This window comes from Pelobates fuscus, chromosome 2, assembly GCF_036172605.1.
Source record: "Pelobates fuscus isolate aPelFus1 chromosome 2, aPelFus1.pri, whole genome shotgun sequence".
Classification (NCBI taxonomy): Eukaryota; Metazoa; Chordata; class Amphibia; order Anura; family Pelobatidae; genus Pelobates; species Pelobates fuscus.
This window is the reverse complement of record NC_086318.1, coordinates 23,514,699-23,531,259: the sequence shown is the minus strand read 5'-3', so window position 1 is coordinate 23,531,259 and position 16,561 is coordinate 23,514,699. Positions and strand designations below refer to the sequence as shown.

Genomic DNA, 16,561 nt, shown 5'->3' with positions numbered 1-16,561 from the left:
ATTAGTAAAGTTGGCTCAAAGACCAATCTTGGTCTTTCAGCCTTTTAGTAGATAGCTCCCTAATACCGTGGGAATAGATGCAAGATGCAGCCGCAGCACGGATCAGATCGGAATTTCATCTAATTGAATGAAATTTCAAACCGACCTAAAAGTACTGATTGTCGTCCTAACACGAATGAACAAACTGTTCTCATTCTGTTAGGACGAAATTCGGTAGTTTCACCGGCGTTCTGTCTAAATGACAGGACGTTCAGGAATAGTGAAAGGAGGCTTTGCAAGATCACGGAGGAAAGGTAAGAATTGTGGGAAATTGCTCTGACCACAGGAAATGGAGCAAACTTTGCTCCTCCGCTGGTCAGAGATGGTCAGGCGTAGGACAAATCCCTACTTTGTCTTATGCTTTAAAGAAAACTAGAGCAGACAGGAATAAATGAGGAAAATATCCTGAGAGAGTAAGAGAAGAGGAAGCAATTAGGGAAAGGTAAGTTCGGCATGACAGGTCCGCTTTAAGTCCTGCAATTTGCAAGGTGGAGCCTCAATGGATCGAATTTGTTGTTCCAGCACATCCCACAGATGCTCAATCAGATTGAGATCTCGAGAATTTGGAGGCAATGACAACAGCTTGAACTCTTTGCCATGTTCCTCAAACCATTGTAAGGGTGCATTATCCTGTCATCAGGGAAAATCATTGCAATGAAAGGGTGTATGTGGTCGGAAAATTATCTGATCTATGACTTAATAAACCTTCACCTTAATGTTTTCAATCTGCCAAATTTCTAATTTCCATCTCATTCGAGTTATTGTTTACGAAGAAAAATAATGTTGATATTTCAGATCCTATCTCCCTCCTTTATGCTTGTTAGGGTACATGGAAAAACAGACTCCAGTTTCTATTATAGAACCAAAATGCAGATATCGTTATCTTGATAAGTCAATTGTTATATCTGCAGGATAGTGTGAAGCAGATCAAAATATACTTACGAACAAAGGATAGCTGCTAACATTGCCTGCAAAGATTTACAATTCAAAAACGTTGATTGATCACCGCAGGCAAAGCTCGTTAAAACGGAACGCCATTTTTAAATGCCACGACTGATTCACAAAATGACAAAACATAACCATTTGTACTGACAGTAAACATTTTTGTTTGGTGTTACTTTAGCAGCTTTAGGATATCTTTCTGTATCGGGTAATAATGAAGCAAATTATGCATCATTCAATTGCACTTTTGAAATGAACTCAAAAGGATTCCCCTGGTTTGCAGTTTAATTACAATACTTGGGTCTGTGCTTGGATCTTCTAAAGCTTAATATTTCTTTTAGACAAAGGTTTTACACAAAAATGTGTAAAAACTTGTATTTTTCGTTTGAAGATAATTGAGTTGATACAGTAATTAACTCAATTATCTCCTAAACAGGAGGGAGGGATTGTGTACACTATATGGGAGTGTCTGAATGTAAAACTCTGTTTCTACTGGCTTGTTAATCTTGTGTCCCTGTGCCCAACTAAGTCCACCTTGGTGTCACCTATGTTGTAAAACTTGTATAAAAAGCCAGTGTAACCCCATTAAACTTTGAGTTCCTGTTTTACCCTCAACATAGAGTCTTGTCTCATGTGTGGGGGGAAAGGCTGCATATACCCTGGGGATTGCTCTCTGGAGTGGGCAACGAGCATGAGTATGGCCATGGCTTGAACCTTCATCAAATCAGGAGAGAAGCCAGCAGGGATTTGATCAGCATGTTCACATTGCATGGACACGATAGACATAAACTGATAAAAAAAAAGCATGATACTTCTCAAAAAAAGTGACCCTTAGACAGTGACCACTGCACTAATTATTTAGAACTATATTTCCCATGGTTCTCAGTCCTTGTGGCCACAGTAACTGCCAAATGAGAGATTTAGCTACACTTTTACATGGAACAGTCTGATTTTCTGTACATCACTTTGTTTCCACCTACCAACATGTCCATCGTTCTATTGTATTTAGCGTTATTTTGCCAGGACAATTACAGACACATTGTATCTGGCAATAAATTGTGTTATTAGCGACATAATGACTTATCGCAGCCACACAGAGTTAGACCCGATGGCATGGAGTCCATCGCTTCTTTCAAATGTCAGGTTTTTCCCAAGTGATAAATTAAAACATTATCCCAGTTGGTATACGCTACTGGTGTAATTATCCTACCTTCATTATTTTAAATTAAACAATATCTCTCTGCAACGCTCTACATTTGGAGGCTGTTGGACATTATTCACCTTGAACTATATATTAACATCAGTGGGGTGTATTCAGTTTGCTTTAAAAACCTTCTGATTAAAAAACAACAACAAAACTGGGAAAAAAAAAAAAAGATTAATTAATCTGAAACAATGATAATTTCACAATTTCCTTTTTATTTCCCAAGAACAACACTGACAATGAATGGAAACTAGAAATGGCATTTTCCTTATCTGATAAATATTTTATTTAAAATGAAACATTTAGGAACTCAGAAATCCTACCAAGGTTTTTTCGTGTATTGTTTTGTTTATATCGTGATTCAAACGGAAAAACAGGAAAAGCCTAGAAAATCTAGATGCATTTTTGTATTTACTTTGCAAATTTTGACAGCGGAAAACAAAATAAAAATCGCATAATGAGATGCTTCTTCTTTTTGTATTTCCTGCAACCTGTGGTTGCTTTAGGGATGAAAAGTACTCAAATAACATTAGGAAGATCGTGTATCAATGTAATTTAGCTTTCAGGTTGAACTATCTACTGAAATTTCACAGGATAAGAGAACCAAAATCACAATGTAAGAATTTGATTGAACTAGGATGTGCCGTCCCTATGGATCTCCTTATAGATTTGAGAGCTTTTAAAGGGACACTAGTAGCACCAAAACAACTTTAGCTTAATTTAGTGGATTTGATGTATAGATAATGCCCCTGCAGTCTAACTGCTCAATTCTCGGCCATTCTCTGATATTTTAGTTAAATCACTTTTTTACAGCCCTTACACAGCCTTCCTAAATACCTCCTATATCAAGAGATCTATTGTTTAAACTTCCTTTATTACACAGTATGTTTAATTTAGAATTTCTTCTCTTATGCTGTGTTAATAGCCTGCATTAGCCTGCTATGTGTGAGTAAAGTTCAATTAAAAGAACAGTCGATAAAAACTAAAGTAATAACACTGTGCTGTAAGATCTGATTGAAAAGTAAACCATTTTTAATGTAGTCTGTGTGAATTGCAGGCAGGGTAGCAGTGGCTAGAGCTGCATAAACAGAAACAAATGTTAACTCCAGTTGTTTTGGTACTTTGGGACTTGAACCCTCTGGCTGCTCTGAGTCCTTTCATGGTTTCTGAGAATTTAAGTGTGTATATATTGATTGAGTTTCCTGTTTTTGATCTTTCGTATCCTTTGACAATTCTTAATCTTCTGCAATTGTCTACTGACCTGACTTGCTCATCTACAGTAACCCTGAATCCTATTCATGTACCAGACCCAGCTTGTTCATCTACCTGTTCCAGTGGGTAATCCTGACTTTCGTCTGTTTAATTACGTTTGTTCATGTACCAGTCTGTATTTTTTTGTCTGGTACACAGTGTTGTTCTGTCTTTGTGTTCCTCTCTGGCCTGAACTATTTGTCTAATTAGCCCTGATGCGTCCTAGTTCCTGCTTTACGTTAAAGGGATACTGTAGTGCCAGGAATACAAAGTTGTACGCCTTGCACCACTGATCCCTCTGCCTCCCCCTCCCTCGCGCTCCCCCCTCCCCGGTAATTAAAGGGTTAAAACCCCTTTTATTTTCTTACCTTATCCCAGCGCCGATGTCCCTCGGTGCTGGGTCGAAGCTTAGGCCACTCCGATGTCCCGCGACGAGTGGGGTCTAATGCACATGTGTGGCTTGAGTAACTGTTGTGTGGTTGGAGTGGCTGGAGTAACTGTGGAAAGGTTGGAGTGTGGTTTACTCACTCTACAGCAGAATTAACCTGGGTGCTTCAAATGTTGTGCAATCTCTGTCTGGTAGGCACATTGACACCTCCCGGGGGAGTATCCTGAGAGATGACACTTGTCCTACCGTGACTGGAAGGTTGAGGCTGACTAAACAGTTACAGTCGCTCATCTCACATACAGTAGGTGGTTTATGCCTGCCATTGTATTTGTGGGGTTAAATGATAAGGTGCCAATGGGAAGCGGGGAACTGGCATGTTGTAAATGTTGTGGAAATTGGTCTGTACTGGTTGCCGATAAGCTCATCACCCACTGGCACAAGGACCCCGTAGAGAATGCTTCAGAAGTGATCTCTGCAAGAACCTGTAGGCTGGCCAGACATGCCCCTTCAATGGGCATGCTACTCATTTTCCAGGCAGGCCCACTCATTATGAGTGTTGCCAGTTATGCAAGTTGAGTCTCCATCTACCCCACCATGCCGATCTCATACCTTTTAGTGTTGGGAAGTATGGTACAATATGTTTTATGCAAGGTGACTGAAATCTGAAATGTATTGTAAATGAATCATTTAAAAGCACTTACCAAATGTTGCCATTTCGGTTCCCTCTGGAAACGGTTCCACCATTGAATTGCCGTTGACATGGTGTTTGGCTAAAAGAAAGAGAAGTTGTATACATTTTAAATAAGTGGCTTATACATTACATTTCCACACAGTCCTAACACACTGCAACATATTTAGAAAAACATGTCATGTATAAATAATAAGTAAAACACAGATTTAGCACTCTGGGTGTTATATTATGGATAGAGTATCAGGGATTAATCAATAAACAGTGACAGGTATCACACAACTGAATTACAATATACATACCCGCATTGGGGCAATCCTGTTATCTCTGCCCAGATAATTGGGTCACTGATGAACAACTGACTTTTTTAGTAAGAATATCCCCAGGGAATTGCTATTCACAGGAAAATTACGAGTTTTAAAGGGCTTTAAAGAAGGTGTGTATGTGCACAACGAGAATTGAAGACTCCTCGTAGATGTATAAACATCATCCTGAAAAATCTCCTATTTCTATTCAGCTACGAGACACCGCGTGCTGAATGTTAATTCGTAAAGGCAGTCCAAGCTATTTTCAATTCATCAATGAAGCACCTTGGGTTATAGCTGACTTATTGAAGAATTCAATTAGGATGGATTAGTGTGACCTTCCTCACTCTTACATGGCACGGCCTGTGTGATTACATCGAACAATCATTTTTTTAAAATGCAACATAACACTGCAGATCATCAAAGAACCAGGCATTGCAATGTGTACACTGATCCTTGCACATTCGTCTTAAGACATTCATCCTGTTAATACATACAGAATGGACACATGTCAACAGCAATACTCGGAACCTTTAGGAAATGTAGTGGCTGATAGTTGAAAGAGACAGCAGACTCGGAGTGTTTGGTGTCTATGAATGTATCACAGAGTTCAACTCAAATAATACTATGACCTAAATAGGCATTTAGATCAAGAGCATTATAGTTTGAAAATATGCACGGATCCTGCTTTGTCCACCGCTTTCAAAAAGCTAACAAACGTTTTAGCTAATTCTACATAGCTGTGGCCAAACATATTAATTTTATGCATTTTTTATGTATATTAGCTGTATAATGAACAAAAAGGACAACCTAACATGGGGTGACTCTTTAAAGCACCAAGACTTAAAGAAACACTATAGTGCTGGAGTACCTGATTATGTGACCAGCCCCCCTCAGATTGGAGATAAAAGGTAGCTTACGTAACTTTTCCCCATTGCCGTGTAAGTCTTGCCGAGGCTGGCCCTGCCTCCATGGCTGACATCATCGATCCAATGCTGTCCTATAGGAAGTCATTGGGAGGCTATTGCACATTTCTTCGCATTTAGCACATGTTACTCTAAACTTTGAAATACAGCAAATGTATTTAGTGCGGTTTTGGAATCTGATCAGCAGCTATTTTTTTGGATGTGTTTTACTGGAAGGATATTTGGATTTCGTTTGACCCTCGTTTGATGTCAACACTTACATCTGCAAGAGCTCGAGAGACAGACAGAGTCTCCTTCAACAACACTTTGCTTCACGGGTCAATGACAATAGCGGTAATAAATAGCCAGACAGACTGTTACAAGGAATATATATTAAACTGATGTTCTGCTCATGAAAGGCAGCAACACACATACACCAGCTGCTGGGAGTCTATGTCTGCAGAAGTCGGCAAAGAGTAGCGTTTACACGAAAGCAGAACGGAAAGAAATAACATAAATTATCTATTTTGTTTCATAATATGTTTAGATTTAAATATATATCACAGACAGACACACAATACAGGCTTATGCTGTGCAATCACAGACACATTACAGGCTATGATGTGCAATCACAGACACACAATACAAGCTATGCTGTACAATCACAGACACGATACAGGCTATGATGTGCAATCACAGACACACAATACAGGCTATGCTGTACAATCACAGACACAATACAGGCTATGCTGTACAATCACAGACACACAATACAGGCTATGCTGTACAATCACAGACACACAATACAGGCTATGCTGTACAATCACAGACACGATACAGGCTATGCTGTACAATCACAGACACGCAATACAGGCTATGCTGTACAATCACAGACACACAATACAGGCTATGCTGTACAATCACAGACACACAATACAGGCTATGCTGTACAATCACAGACAGACACACATTACAGGCCATGTTGTGTAGTCACAGACAACAAACAAGTAGCACAAAATAAGATACCCAAGAAGTTTACTTCTTAGGATCTATTCACCAGTTGAACACTCGAGTTATGTCCAAAGGAGCACCCCTATATCAAACCCAAGAAACTTTTGGAAAATCATAAATAGCATGCAAAGCCCCACAATCCACTCCCAACCCTCCACTGTCAAAATGGACAATCAAACACTGCAACACCCCCTAGATGTAGCAAATGCCTTTAATATTGTTTGTTGTTGGATGTGCTACCAACCTGGTTGCTAAGATAACAAATGAAACTCATTTTCAGACCACAGATAAAGATCATGCCCTGCCAAATCTTCAAAATCCTCATTTAGAGAAATTAAAATTTAGACCTGTGCCTGTTAGTGTCGCTAATAAACATCCTAGTAATTTAAAAATGAAAATCCAGTGTGGACCAGATCAAATCCCAGCAATGTTGCTGAAGCTCAGTGCGTCAGCAACTGCTAAACCTGTTACTACCCTTATCAATGAATCCCTGGTGTCGGGAGACATACCCAAACTTTGGAAGACAGCAAAAGCTGTACTTGTTCATAAAAGTGGTGACAATTCTTTGGTATCACTCAACCTCGACTGCCCTCTTAAAAGTTTGCAATGACATCCAAATTGGCATGGAGCAAGGAGACTTAACTGGAGCTATTTTCCTTGATTTTGCCAAGGCATTTGAGACAGTAGACCATGGCATTCTTTTGCAAAAACCTAAAAAGCACTGGTGATCGTCCGCTAACCTGGTTTCGATCGTATGTTTCAGACCGATTGTAATATGTGACCATTTCTGATAGCGCTTCTCTCCCTATTACAGTCACGCGTGCTGTTCCCTAAGGCTCCATACTCGGCCCCTTGCTATTAACATTATTTATAAATGATCTGCCTAACATCTGCAAATCCTCAACTGTTCACATGTATACAGACGACACCGTAATCTACGCTAGTAAACCCAATTTCCTGCAGCTTGAGGCTGTGCTCCAAAACTATTTCACAGAGGTAAAAAAGTGGATAGTGGATATTGAATAACAAGCTCTTCCTAAGCACTGACAAAACCGTTACAATGATCTTTGGAACTTTACCTAAATTACGTAAACTACAAACTCAACAATTGTTTATCAGATTCAAATCCAAATAGACTGACAGCAGTTTGCTCTTATAAATACCTAGGTATTCTGCTAGACCCCAATCTATCCTTTGGCCTTCACATTAAAAAAAATCTCTTCAAAACTTTACCCAAAACTAGGTGGCCCTGTACAGAAACAAATCCTGCCTAAGCCCTACAGTAAGGAAACAGATAGTGCAACAAATGCTAATGCCGGTCATTGATTATGGGGATGTAGTTTATGCACCCGCAAATCGCAAACCCACCTTAATGATTTTTATATATAATTAATTCTGCCACTTTGTACTAGAATGTAATTACTTTACCCACCACTGTGACATGTTAAAAGAGCTAAACTGGCTGTCGCTGGAATCCTCGACGCACTCTTCATCTTTCCATAAGAGCATTTTGGGAAGCTCCCACCCTACTTGAGTAGAATACTCTCCCCAGTTGTTACATACTGTAGCGGGGCGATACGGCTTTTGGGAAGACCAGTCAGGAGAGGGTTACAATAATGCATGTAGGAAATTACTAGAGCATAGACAAGCTCCTTAGTAGCACCTTTTGTACGAAAGGGGCGGATGCGGGCAAGGTTTTTAAGTTGGAATCTACAGGATTTGGCAACAAACTGGATATGAGGATCAAAGGTGAGGCCAGAGTCAACTATGACGCCAAGACAGCGTGCTTGTAAGGATGGACTGATGTGGATACTACTGACTTGAAGGGAGAGTGAGAGAGGAGGATCAGTATTAGGAGGAGGAAAGACAATGAGTTCAGCTTTAGAGAGATTGAGTTTCAGAAAGTGGGAGGACATCCAGTCAGAAATGGAAGAAAGACAAGCAGTGACACGCTGCAGGACGGCAGGGGAGAGGAGATATATTTGGGTGTCATCAGCGAACAGGTGGTAGTGGAATCCAAAAGGATACGTTTTCAAAGAGAGGCAGTATAAAGAGAAAATAAAAGGGGACCAAGGACAGAGACTTTGGGAACTCCAACCGAGACAGGATGAGGAGATGAGGTATCCTTGGAAAAGGAGACACTGAATGAGCGTTGGGAGAGATAAGAGGAAAACCACGTGAGGACAGAGTCACAGAGACCGAGCGATTGAAGAGTTTGAAGAAGGAGTTTGATCAACGGTGTCAAATGCAACAGAGAGGTCAAGAAGAATTAATATGGAGTAGTGGCCTTTGGATTTAGCTGCGATTAGGTCATTAGTAACTTTGATAAGAGCAGTCTCAGTAGAGTGGAAAGGGCGGAAGCCAGACTGAAGAGGGTTAAGGAGCGAGTTGGAATTGAGGAAGTTAGACACACGGGTAAAGACAAATCTTTCCAAAAGCTTTGAGGAAAAAGGGAGCAGGGATATGGGACGATAGTTAGTCAAGAGATGTTTTTTTTCAGGATAGGTACTACAGTGGCATGTTTAAGGTCAGCAGGGACAATGACAAAAAAGTGAGAGCAGTTGAAGATGTGTGTTAGGGAAGGCACAGGGCTAGGGGAAAGAGATCTGATGAGGTGAGACGGGACAGGATCGAGCGGGCAAGTGGTGGGACGAGAGGAGAGGAGGAGCGCAGCCACCTCTTGTTCAGTAGCTGGGGACATACTTGAAACCGTATCCATCCTGATAAAATATTTTATAAATAAATATAGTTCCTATATTTTTAATATGTTTTTACTGGTTTTATACAATAAAGTGTGTTCCTGGTCTGGGTATACATACAAGCCTGTATTGGCACCTTTGGAGTCTACAATACAGAGCCAGACATGGCTCTATTCGTGTGAGTTACATTCTATATATGCACCTTGGAGTTGTTTTTATTTACAGAAAGTACTATATCTGTCTGTTTTATTTTTTTTAGATTTGACCATCATTTCTATTCTACTCCTGTGTATGAGTATATTTTGTGTGCTCACTGCGGGTGTAACTGCTTGTTTTATAGCATCTGAGACAAGACACGCGTTACTGATATTGTGGTTAACAACTAGAGTCTTACAGGTTGGAGTGGACGATCAGTTATGCCAATAAGCAGACAACAACTTAAAACAGTTGGAGGCCACATCTCTGGATTCCAAACTTTAAAAGGTTACAAATTTGGTTTGGAACTCCAAATTCCTGTTAAAGGGTATGATGCATTCAGCCAGACCAGTGGCAACTTGGCACATGTTTAGAGTTTACAGATTTTTACCCAGAATGTGTACGTAAGAGCTAGCCAGTAAGAGACAGAACATACAGAATAAACAGCGCAAGGTCGACCTGCTAATTATTTTCTAATACGGCCTCCGGTGCTTGGTACATTTCTAAAGCCGTCTCTGTACAGAACTGCCTGTATGTTGTTAGCACAATAATAATAAAACTTGTTTTTATAATTAATAATAAAGACCTTGGCTTACATCAATTACATTTAAAGACTTGATTGTTATAACTGTCAGCAATTTTATTTTCCATCTGAAAGGCTTATTTGTGAGGTGTGATAACTACAACTAGAAAATTTCTGATACAAAAAGCAAAAAAATAAAAGAAAGAGGAATGTAAAGACTATTATGATGATATTTTTGTTAAATCACAATTTCTCAATTTTCTTTTCTGCACTGTTAAAGAAAAAAAAGAGGATATATATTTATACACTTTTTTTTTTATTGCTACATAAACAAACAAGATTAAGTTGGTTATTTTACAGGCCCACACACTGGAGGTGAGACACTTACCAACCTACCACTGGGTATGTGCTGCTGTACTGCTTGGGGTTCAGCTAATTAGGCCTAACATGATCGCATATGTGTATACCAGTATTAGAAATTAAGTGACTGTCACCTCATCTGTCAAATCATTATGAAAAGACTGTGTTGGAATTTGTATTACATTCCTCACAAAACAAACTACGTAAGTACTACTGTGTTTCATACTGTGACAATCTTAAGCATGAAACACACTTCTGATCCCTGGACAATCTTGTGTGATAAGAACTGGCACTTTTATGAAGAAGGTAAAGACTATGTATGGACTATCCCGCCGTGTCAAATATTACACAGATCCCACCGAGGATGGAGATATGATGGTAAGGATAGCTGCATAACTTCTACCCCACCTCAACGACTTCTTTATAAATAGACAGGTTAACTTGACGGGTCTTTCCAGTAAGTATAAATACTCTACATATGACAGTGCCACTTTAATGCCAATTAACTACAAATACTAACATTATTGCTTCTCATGGGAGGATGTAACCACTGATGAAGCTGACTTTCAGACTTCAGGATTACTTTAACCCCTTAAGGACACATGACGTGTGTGACACGTCATGATTCCCTTTTATTCCAGAAGTTTGGTCATTAAGGGGTTAAGCACCGTGACCACTTCAGAGACTTAAGGTGGTCAAGATGCCTGGAGTCTGTATGAAACGCACATACAGAGATTAAACTATGAGCTGCCTGAGGTTTTACTCCACCACTGGCAGAGTCATTGGGACTCATACTCTCGCTCTGGGCATGCTAAATCAATTCTGTACCAGATACCAGACAGCCAATGCCCCCCCCCCCCCTCCCGTCCTCCTCTAAATTCACCCTGACTAACCTCCAAACGACGTTATCCAAAGAGGATGGAACTAAGGGGACTACTTGGCCCCAGCAATGAAAACGAGGTAAGTTTAAGAATGAAAGGGTTCCGCTAACCGAAACCAGCGTGACATCTGCTTTAGTAAATTTGGCATGTTCACTTGGCCCTACTTACATTCACTAAAAATGTTAAACCTGGCAATTTAATATTCAAGCTGAGAAATTAACCAGTGTGCATAGAAAGAACATGATGAACCTATGGATTTGGAAATAGAAGACAATTTTGAGCAATTATTAGCAAGTTTGACAATATTTAGTCTCCACTAAATTCAGGGAGAAATCAAATTTGTCAGCATAGCTAGCAAGAAACATGTGTATCAGCTCTTTTTTTAAGTTTTCCACCAATAGGTCCTGGATTCCTTTTGATTTATTAGGACTCAAGAACAAATCTTGCAGTGATCAAACAACAATTATATCTGTTTTAATTATAGCTGTTTTTAATTCATTTTGGAAATAAATTATAACACAATAAAATGCTAAACCGATAATGTGGTTTTCACATTTTTAATTTGACGTTTAATGGATATAGCATTTTGAAAACTCATTCACACTGCATAGAGAATACGTTCCAAAGACCATTGCTATGTGCACAATAATCTAGTTTTTTAACTAATTAAATGCAATTATAAGTATTGCAATTTATTTCACACATTTTAATTTAATTTGCAAACTGGTTATCAAATATACATACTATATTGTAACGGAGGAGTGTGGCTTAGCCTTGGAGACTGAATTGGCTATTTAGGTTTAATTATGTTTTATCGGAGTTGCTTCAGGCACGCTTGGAAATGGAAGGTATACTTTAAGCACCAAAACAACTTTAGCTTAATGAAGCAGTTTTAGTGTATAGATCATGTCCCTGCAAGCTTACTATGGAATTATCTGCCATTTAGGAGATACATCACTTTTGTTTCTGTTTATGCAGCCCTAGCCAAAACTCCCCTAGCTGTGATTCATAAAGAACCCATGAAAAAATGGTTTCATGTTCAATCAAATCTTACAGCACACTGTGTTTACTTTAGAAATTCATATCTCCTGCTCTGTTAATTAATCTTTAATCAATCACATAAGGCTGTTGGAGGCTCTAGCATACTATGCATATAGTGGGAGATATGACATTCTAAAGTAAACACACTGAGCTATAAAGGAAGTTAAAATTGAGTGCTCTCTTTTCAGGAAGTGTTTTGGTAGACTGTGCAAGTCAACTGCAGGAAGGTGTGACTAAGGCTGTATAAACACAATAATTCAGCAGTGAAACTGCAGAGGCGTGATCTCTGATATGTCCCCCTAGTAACAATAATAGATGTACTAGTTATACGGCTTTGTACACTCTTAGCTAGAGTAATCATAGCAGCGTAAGGAAAGAGGGTCTGTGATTGTGGTGTCACGCTAGTTACATGACATCATTAGAGATTGTAAATGTTCCTTTTCAATCCTAGCTGGAAAACCTCAATTTTTTAAGATCCCAGAAAAGGAAAACTACACAAGAAAAAGTCCCAAAGGTGGCTCTGTTTGAGGAAACAAGGCACGGCACGGCTCATTACAAAGTGAAGAACGTAGATCACGATCTTACAGAGAAATATCCTGCATGATGAAAGTGACAGCACAGCACTTCTTCAACGAAGGATCTGCAAAAGCTAAATGTTCTGCAGGCGGTACAGAGGCAGCACAATGGTCTGCGAGATATACTTATGTAAATCGAGGTTTCAAAGTAATCGCTGCAAATGAGACCGCAGAGGAATTTTCTGCTTGTACACGTATATGCAAATAATGGATCTGGACCTCTGGACACTCAGTAAGTGATTCCCTCACATTCTGCTTCTTTCATTAGATCGGCATTGATGACTCAGGCGATGCCGACAGGTCATTACAAAATCCTGCCGATAGTGTCAATGTGTGTAACAGAGCTACGATTAATGGAAAAATAATTCTTCATAGGGATCGCATTAAAATTACCTGTCATTTAAGGCTTTACCACAAAAATGCTGTTGTGTTCTTCCCCCCTCACCCCTTTTTCAGTTTATACAAATCTGTAAATTTGAATATGCAGGCCTAAATCTAGCTTGTTAGGACCTGCAGGGGAGATGTTACTGCAGTCCCTTGTTCCTTTTCCAGCTGCTGAGTATAAGTGACCATAACTCCAGCAGGGGGTAGAGATGAATACAGCTTCACGACAATCCTTCCCAGTAGTTAGAGTATCCTTTCCCCAAACATGAGCCAAGACTTCATGAAGGGTGTAACAGAACTAAAACTTTATTGAAACAGGCTGGCTTTTATGGGGGTCCTCATGCAAGAGGACCTCCCAAAACAAACAAACATATTACCAATCACTGTACAGTATTTTCTTACTACACGCCCCTTCCTCTGCCTGGAAGATAGTGAGATAAGTTAAAGGTTAAATCAATTATCTCCAGGCAGAGGGCACACATTTTACCCCAACATTGGAACACCCCTTTCCCCACAAGGTATCCCCACAAAATACATATCCCCTGATAGCCCCGATCTGGGAGGCAAACATATCCAAATTTCGCCCAGATCGGTTCAGGGGTTTTTAAAAAGTGTGGAAGTCTTAGTTTACCGACCACACACGAGGCTACTGCCCAAAATGGTTCCACGAATTCCGTGTGTGGGGTCGGTCGCTTGGGAAAAAGGGCGCAAACTGTCAAAAGTCCCGAAAATACTCTCCTGGCTCATAGGAGCGATTGTTCCCCTGGTCCATACGGGGATAACTACCGAATGCCGCTCTTCTGGGTGTTCGGCAAGTTGGAGAACCGGCCGTCCGGTAGTTTTCAGCGGTACCTCGCACGGTCGAGTGTCCGATTTTAGTTCCGGACACTCGACGACCAAGTCCCGCTGACTCGCCTCGTGCGGACAAGATGGCCGCCGTTTTCTTTTCCTCGTGGCGGGCGGCTATACAAACAACGGCCACCCAGGGAACACTCAATTGTCGGTGATGCAAACTGCCGAACGGATAAGCTATTGTTGGCAGAAAAAGGGAATTAAACACAAAACATAGAAGAAAAAGGTAGCTGGGGTCTCTTTTCTTCACATTACTCCCCCTTAGTTCCATGGGTCGGCATACCCGCCTAGACCCTGCCGGGTTGGCTAGGGGATGTCCGGGTGGTAGCATTAAGAGTCCGAGTCTGTCTGACGGGAAAGTCCATCCGCATTACCGTTCTGTTTGCCCGGACGGTACTGCAGTGTAAAATTGTATGGTTGCAACGCTAAACTCCAGCGTAACAACCGGGGATTGTCTCCCGAGACTCGGTTGAGCCAAATAAGAGGGTTGTGATCAGTTAGTAGCGTAAAAGCTCGGCCGTAGAGGTAGGGTTGAAGCTTCTTTAAGGCCCATACCAACGCCAAGCATTCCTTTTCTACGGTGGCATAGCTAACCTCCCGAGGTAGTAACTTCCGACTGAGGTATGCCACCGGGTGTTCCATGCCATCTTCCCCCACCTGGCTCAGCACGGCTCCCAGCCCAAACATGGAGGCATCTGTGTGAACGAGAAAGGTCTTATTAGGGTCTGGGGCCGCCAATACTGGAGCTTTGCTCAGAGCTGCTTTGAGACTTTGAAACGCTGCTGCACACTCCGGGGACCACGATACCTGCTTGGGTAGGGCTTTTTTGGTTAGATCGGTGAGGGGCTTGGCTAGGGTGCTATACTCGGGGACAAACTTGCGATAGTACCCTGCTGTGCCTAAGAAAGCTAGGACCTGAGTCTTAGTGCGGGGTTGGGGCCAATTTGCTATGGCCTCTATTTTGGCGGGCTCGGGCCTCTGTTTACCCGAACCTACCCGATGCCCCAAATACTGGACTTCTGCCATGCCCACATGGCACTTCTCGGGTTTCAGGGTAAGGCCGGCTTCCTGTAATTTGTGGAATACCAAAGCCAAGTGCCCCAGGTGAGCTTCCCATGTGCCGCTGTAGATGGCGATGTCATCCAAGTAAGCACATGCGAAGTCCTGCATTCCTTCCAGAAGTCGGTCCGCCATCCGCTGAAATGTAGCCGGGGCATTCTTCATCCCAAACGGCATAACCTTAAATTGGTATAGCCCGAATGGGGTGACGAAGGCTGACTTAGGGATGGCAGCCGGGTCTAGGGGAATTTGCCAATAGCCTTTACACAGATCTAAAGTAGTCAGGAAGTGTCCACTAGCCATGCGATCGAGCAATTCGTCGATCCGCGGCATAGGGTAGGCATCTGTGATTGTCCTGTCATTTAGTTTCCGATAGTCAATACAGAAGCGAGTGGTGCCGTCTCGCTTCGGTACTAACACTACCGGAGACGCCCAGGGACTCTGGGAAGCCTCAATAACCCCTAGTTCGAGCATTTCCTGGAGTTCCTTCCACATGCTCGTGCGTACTGCTGCTGGTATACGATAGGGCTGTTGTCTCAAGGGGTTTTCCCCCTGGGTCTCTACTCGGTGTACTGCGGCGGACGTGTATCCGGGTAGAGAGGAGAACAGCCCACCGTATTCCTGGAGCAGGTGCTTAGCGTCGGCCTGTTGAGGGGGGTCTAGCTTGTCTCCTAATCCCACTTGTTCTACCGTCCCGGGGTTAGCCGCTAGTAGGTCTGGTAAGGGGAGTCCCTCACTATCGTCTGTAGATGGGGCGCATATGGCAGCCACATCTTCCGAGCGTCCGTGATAGGGCTTCAACATGTTGACATGAAAGGCCCGTCTTACTCTTTCATCTGAACATTTGGCCACGATATACGTGGTGTCACTAATCCGCTCGACTATTTTAAATAGCCCTTGCCAGGCTGCCTGGAGCTTGTTCTTTTTGGATGGTCTGAGGGCTAACACCCTTTGCCCTATGTCCAGGTTCCTATCTCTGGCCCCGTGGTCATACCATTGTTTCTGGCGTTTCTGGGCCGCCCGCAAGTTCTCCCGAACGGACTCGGTGAGAGCTTGTAGGCGGTCCCGAAACTCCAGCACGTATGGCAGGACTGGGACTCCCTCCTCTCCTGTGTTGCCCTCCCAGTGCTCTCGTATGAGGTTCAGGGGTCCCCGGACTTTTCTCCCGTAGAGGAGTTCGAAGGGGGAGAACCCAGTGGACGCCTGAGGCACTTCCCGGTAGGCAAACAGGAGGTGAGGTAGAAACTTCTCCCATTGAC

The 16,561-nt window shown here is 41.9% G+C and overlaps 1 protein-coding gene across 1 annotated transcript in view; it reads right to left on the bottom strand.

Annotated features, from left to right (window-relative positions):
* MSRA (methionine sulfoxide reductase A) overlaps positions 1 to 16,561 on the bottom strand; it is a 267,236-nt gene that overhangs the window by 127,920 nt on the left and 122,755 nt on the right. Inside the window, exon 2 of the mRNA XM_063440808.1 lies at positions 4,526 to 4,594. Coding sequence (XP_063296878.1) covers positions 4,526 to 4,594 — 69 coding nt within the window. The remainder of the gene's footprint in view (positions 1 to 4,525; positions 4,595 to 16,561) is intronic.